The 6,168-nt window shown below is 49.7% G+C and overlaps 1 protein-coding gene across 1 annotated transcript in view; it reads right to left on the bottom strand.

Moving 5' to 3' along the window:
* Positions 1-1,454: 1,454 nt before the first annotated feature.
* Positions 1,455-6,168, bottom strand: part of HAUS5 (HAUS augmin like complex subunit 5) — a 22,172-nt gene continuing 17,458 nt past the window's right edge. Inside the window, exons 16-19 of the mRNA XM_015418095.1 lie at positions 5,647-5,761; positions 5,360-5,498; positions 4,385-4,517; positions 1,455-1,850 (exon numbers count right to left, since the gene is read on the bottom strand). Coding sequence (XP_015273581.1) covers positions 1,712-1,850; positions 4,385-4,517; positions 5,360-5,498; positions 5,647-5,761 — 526 coding nt within the window. The 3' untranslated portion in view covers positions 1,455-1,711. The remainder of the gene's footprint in view (positions 1,851-4,384; positions 4,518-5,359; positions 5,499-5,646; positions 5,762-6,168) is intronic.

Here is a 6,168-nt window from a genome sequence, read left to right as displayed (position 1 = left end):
CTTTTTAAAAAGAGGTTCTGGAACTCTCAAGAGGGAAATGCAGTTTTCAATCTGTATACTGAAAACTCATGAACTTCTGAACATTTTAAAGGGAATTTTGTCAAATCTGTCCCAGTTCGTCCCCCCAGAAAAAAAAGCCCGGCCCAAAACAGTTTCAGAGGGGTAGCTGTCTTGGTTTGCAGTAGAACAGCTAGATTCGAACCCAGTAGCACTTGGGAGACCAACGAGTTGTTGGGGGTATGAGCTTTCGAGAGTCAAAGCTCCCTTGGAAGCCCATACCCCCCCCCAATCTTGTTGGTCTCTTAAGGGGCTACGGAACTCTAATCTAGATCTCTCAAAAGCAGAACTTGCTGTGGCAGTGGCTTTTGTCTCGATGTGTGTGCCTGAGCCGTGTGGTGGAGCCTTTAGGAGGACCCCTGGGACTGGGGACGGGGTGGGGCCGAGTTTACATCTCCTTCTACCAGGGAAGCCTACAGGGTGATCTTGGGCCATTTGCTCTTGCTCAGCCTCACCAACCTTGCAGGACAAAAATTGACGCCAGCGGCGCCTGAAAGGCCAACAAGATTTACTAGGGTATAACCTTTCTGAATAGAAGCTCACTTCGTCAGACGCAAATGAGAAGGAAGACCCATCTTGCCCTTCTATCCATGTGGGAAGGGTGGCATCCTGACTCCGTAACACTCCCTCCTGCCTTCTGACCAGGCTAAAGGCACTGATGGATCTTCATTCTCATTTGTATCTGACAAATTGGGCTTTGATTCACAGAAGCCTATATTCTGGTGAGTTGTTCAGGTGGGTAGCTGTGCTGGTCTGTTGCAACAGAACAAAGCTTGAGTCCAGTGGCACCTTTTAGACCACCAAAGTTTAATGCTGAGTATAATAAGCTTTGGTGTGCATGCACACAAAGGCTCATACCCAGAACGAAACTTTTTTTGGTCTTAAAAGGTGCCACTGGACTCAAGCTTTTTCTGGTGAGTTGGGTGTTGGTCTTTCAGGTGCTACCAAGCTCTAATTTTGTTTTACTACTACAGACCAAGGTGGCTACCCACATGAAAGTACCTTACCAAGTCATTATTGTGAGGATAAAATAGGAAAGGACTTTGTTTGACAGCCCCCAGGGAACGGGGAAGAGGAGGAGGAGATTGGATTTATACCCCGCCCTTCACTACCCAAAGGAGTCTCAGAGTGGCTTACAAACTCCTTTCCCTTCCCCTCCCCACAACAGACACCTTGTGAGGTAGGTGGGGCTGAGAGAGCTCTTGACAGAAACTGCTCTTTTTCAAGAACAGCTCTTATCAGAACTATGGTTTGCCCAAGGTCATCCAGCCAGGTACAAGTGGAGGAGTGGGGAATCAAACCCGGTTCTTCCAGATTACAGTCCGCGGACTTAACCACTACACCAAACTGGCTCATAAAAACAAATGGAATGAAACAGACAGAATAATTAAGGTTAATGCATTTAGGTTTTTATTCCAAAAGATCAGAAAGCAAAAAAAAAAAGACAGGCCAGTCTTGCCTTTAATGTCACTGACAATCTCTTGTTCCCCCAAGAAGGGTGGGGGGATATCCCCCCTCTCCTCCCAGATGTTAGCTCCTTCCAATTGGTTAGGGGTAAAACTATTCCCCTTTGCCTGCCAGCCAATACTTCCAGGAACGAGCACAATGGTTCAATGATCCACTCCAACGGGTTCCTTCCAAATGGCTCCTGCTCTCAGACCCAGCTGCGCTGCTGCTGCTGGTGCTTCTGCTGCACTGTCTTGGCAGCCAAGGTCCAGCGCTCCAGCCACTGCTGCAGAGTGCAGCTGAAGCGCCGTTCACCAGGAAGCGTAAACTGTCCAGGTTGCTCCCACCTGGAAAATGGAGCACAGGGGTGAGCAGCAAGCGTAGGGACACCCCCCCCCCGCAGGCACAAGTTGGGGAAGACCAGAGCCACCCTCTCAATCCACCCCCAATATTTGTGGTTTTCACATGCTACCTCATTTCCTTGTTGCCTGCAGAGGAGCAAAGGTCCATCAATGGCTATTAGCTACAAGTTATAAATGGAATACTATGTCTGGGGCACTGATGCTGTGTATTCCTGGTGCTTAGGGACATAGTTCCCTCTAAACTGTGCTAGTGGGTGCTGGTGCACAAAATTTTAACAGGCCGTGCAGGGATTACTGCTTCAGCCCACAAGGCATTTCTCCCTCCATTGGAAACAATGGAGGATGGGGGCACCTCCTTCTGGGGCCCATAGAATTGGACCTCCTGGTCCAATCCTTTTGAAACTTGGGGGTTTTTTGAGGAGAGGCACCAGCAGTGACGCTGTAAAAAACAGCCCCCCCGAGCCCAAGATACCCCCGGATCAATTCTCCATTATAGGCTATGGGGCTCGTTGACTATAGTCCCCATAGGGTACAATGGAGCCGGAATAAATGATATTTTTTTTTGCACACCTCTATTATGCTTTTCAGTATGATTTGTAAGCTGCCTTGAGTCACAGGGAAAAGTGGGATATAAATATATGAACAAATAAGTAGTGTGGGGCAGGTTGATAACATTTAAACAACTTCCTGTTTGTTAGGTTAGGCAGGGTTTTGACAGCGATTGTTCCTCTTGTGTTATACTTGACCTGTAATGCTGGTTCTCATATTTCACTAAGTAGATTGCAAGAGGGCCCCCCCCCCCAGTATGTTTTTTAAGGATCAGCACACGGTGACAGTCTGAGGTCAGAGCCAGGGCTCTTTTTGTAGCAGGGACCTGGAAAATGGAGCACAGGGGTGAGCAGCAGTGTTCCCTCTAAGCTGAGTTAGTGTGAGCTAGCTCACCGTTTTTTAGCCTCTGGCTCACAGATTTTTGTCTTAGCTCAGGAAGGATGGCTCCAGAGTGTCGCCTAATATGCAAGGCGATCCTGCTACAAAAAGAGCTCTGGCAGGTAGACTTGTTCTCTGAAGGGGTGAAATTTGACTGGGTTTTATTTTCTCTTCTAATCAATGTTCCCTCTAAGCTGTGGAATCTTGTGAGTGGAAATTCTACTTTGTGAGCTACGGTCATTAAAGTTGCGAGGGAGCGATTTGGCTCCTGCATAAATTAGTTTGCTCTGGAGCCCATCCTTCCTGAGCCAAGACAAAAATGCGTGAGCCGGAGGCTTAAAAAACTGAGCCAGCTCACACTGACTCAGCTTAGAGGGAACACTGCTTATAATATTTAAATTATTCTTAAAATAGAGTTTAAATTTAGAATAATTCTGAGATTTTCACAAGGTTATGTAAGTAAAACTTCTAAAAAAATTAATTTATGTGATAGTCAGAGATGTAGACTCACTCACAACTTTAATGCTACTAGCTTTTTTTTTTGCTCACGAGGTAGAATTTCTGCTCACACCACTATTGAGCTTAGAGGGGACATGGGGGGGGGGCAAATGTGGGAAGGCTTCTGGAGTTCTGGCCTCACTGTGTTTTAGCCACTGTGTGACACACAGCGTTGGACTAGATGGGCCACTGGCCTGATCCAACATGGCTTCTCTTATGTTCTTATGTACCAGGGATGCTTTTAAAGTCCTGGGAGCCATCAAGCAAAGGTCTCCCTTGTTGCTCAGCACCAGCAGTTTTGACTTCCAGATAATCCCACTGGCTTTTGCCACATTCCTGTGCACTGCAAAGCACTCTGAGGCTTGTCCTAGGGCACGCCCTCTGTTTACGTGGTGCACTAAACTGGACCAAAGTTCTGCTTAAGCCAGCATCCTGTTTCTAACAGGGGACAGCCAGGTGCCCATGGAAGCTTAGACCGCGCATTAGGGCAACGGCCCTCCCCTCCTTGCAGCTCAGAAGCTGAGGTAGGGTGCCCCTGAACGTGGAAGCTCTCTTCCATTCTCACCAGTGATGCGGGTTTGCTGGGGAAATTTGAAAATGGAAATTTAAATAAATGTTGGCAAAAGGAGGCATACCATATACAAACTTGGATCATGGACTGGCCTTGCGGTCTCTCCATGCATCATATCCCACATTTACCCTAACCGAACGTGACCAAATTGTAGCACAAAAGCCCTGACAACTATAAACAGAGACAATGTTTACATACGTGGGGCGGAAAAAATGTCCACCCCAAAATACAGTGTTGTGCAAATACTGCCGCCCTGCATCGCTGATGCTGAACAGAACAGCCCACCTGACTTGTTTCCTGCGCTTTCACACATGCTGGATACTGTACTTTCAACCCACGATCTGTGCACTTTGCAACTGAATTTTTCAGAGGGAAGTGGGGAAATCCATTGACAAACCACTGCTGAAGTGCACTGAAAGTGGACTGGAAGTGCACTGTTGAATCTGTGTAAAAGCACCCTAGTGATGCCCACTAAGGTTGACTGGCTTCTTCCAGGGTCTTTCACTCTCCTCACCACACTCACCAGGCGTCTACCACGGCCTGCACCTCCGGCCAGTGTTCGATGCGGCACTTGCACTGCTCTGTCACCCGCAGGATCCGGGGCAGGAGCTCGCGGGCCTGCTCCTGATTGTGGGCCCACACCTCTTGGAGTAAGGCTGGAAACGAACAAAGGGCGTTGAGAAGGAGTTGGCATGGGAGGGACCCAATCGGGGCTATCTAGCTACCCAAACTTGGATGCAGAAGTCCCCGTTTCATCGACCGGCTTGGTTTGGGAGTTCTGAGAGCCAGCAGATGTATTGCAAAGGTTACTGTACTGTTTTAACCACCGTACTGTTAAGCACTGGGGGGGAAAATGTATAAAATTAAACCTTCTAAGTTGTGGCACCTGGCAAGGTGGACTCGGGAGGCTGTTCCACAGCTGGGGGGGCCCAACCAAGGCTCTTTTTGAAGAAAAAGCCCAGCAGGAACTCATTAGCATAACAGGCCACACCCAACAGCAGAAATCCATTAGCATATTGGGCCACACCCCTGACAGCACAGCTCATTAGCACATTAGGCCGCACCCCCATGTTACCAGAAGTGTGGTTATCCAGCTACACCCACCTTTTGCTTGTTATTCTGTTTACCTTGTTTGTTGTCAAAACCCAGGGCTTTTTTGTAGCAGGAACTCCTTTGCATGTTAGGCCACGCACCCCTAATGTAGCCAATCCTAATGAGTTTCTACTGTTGGGTGTGGCCTGTTATGCTAATGAGTTCCTGCTGGGCGTGGCCAACTCCGGAGCCAGCCGGAACTCCGTTCCTGTGCGTTCCTGCCCAAAAATAGCCCTGCCCACCACAATGCAGGTCCTAACCCTGGTGAGTGCCTCCTTCTCACCACAGAAGGTGGATGCATCCTGAACACAGCCTTTGCCGAAATCTCACCCAGTGGGCAGGCTCATATGGGAAGAGGAAGTCCATCCTCGGGTGGACCGACGTACAACCCCCCCCCCCAACTCACCCTGCACGTCAGGCTCTGGAGTGTTTTCCAGCTGGTGCTGCAGGCTTCCCATTGTCCTCTGCTTCAAGCCCAGCTGGGTACGCAGACAGAGGAGTGCCTTCTTCAGCTCCGCCACATGAGAGAGGAGCTGGTCGGGGGCCTGCAGAGAGGTAGACAAGGCAGGAGGAGTATGAAGGGAAGGGGAAAAGAGGGCCTACCAGCCCCCCCCCCATGACTCCACCGAACTTTACTCTGCCCAACTGGTCCCAGGGAGAGATGCACAAAACAATAACCAAGAAAGCACAGACCTTGTAAAGGGGGAAGGAGGCCCCGTTGCAGACGTTGGTGAAGGCCCGGTACTCAGCCGGTGCGGTCCGGTTCAGGCGATGGATCGAGAGTTCGTGGGCGGGGATGCGCTGCGACCTGGAAGAAGGGGAAAACGGGGTGCGGTGGTTAAAACATCCAACTGGGGTCCAGGAGACTCAGGTTTGAATACCTACTCTGCTGTGGAAGCTTGCTGGGTGACCACGGGTCACTGACACTACCGTGCACATCCCAGGCAAATTAAAAACAGCAAACGGGTCATTTCCTGCAGGAGCGCACAGGAGCAGAGCTCCAGCAGTAAAGAGCCCAGGGGGTGGGCACATGCAACAAGCCCCGCCCCCTGCTCCTTCTCTCCCTTTCTTTCCCTCCTTCTTTCCTTTTTTTCCTTTCTTTTCCTCCTTTTTTCCTTCTTTCCCTCCTTATTTCCATCTCTCCCTCTTTCTTTCCGTCTCTCTCTCTCTCTCACCCCGCACAGATCTGTGTGAGGGCAGATCTGTGCATTCCCC

Source organism: Gekko japonicus, unplaced genomic scaffold, assembly GCF_001447785.1.
Source record: "Gekko japonicus isolate JY-2015 unplaced genomic scaffold, Gekko_japonicus_V1.1 scaffold1411, whole genome shotgun sequence".
Taxonomy (NCBI): Eukaryota; Metazoa; Chordata; class Lepidosauria; order Squamata; family Gekkonidae; genus Gekko; species Gekko japonicus.
This window is presented reverse-complemented; position numbering and strand designations above follow the sequence as displayed.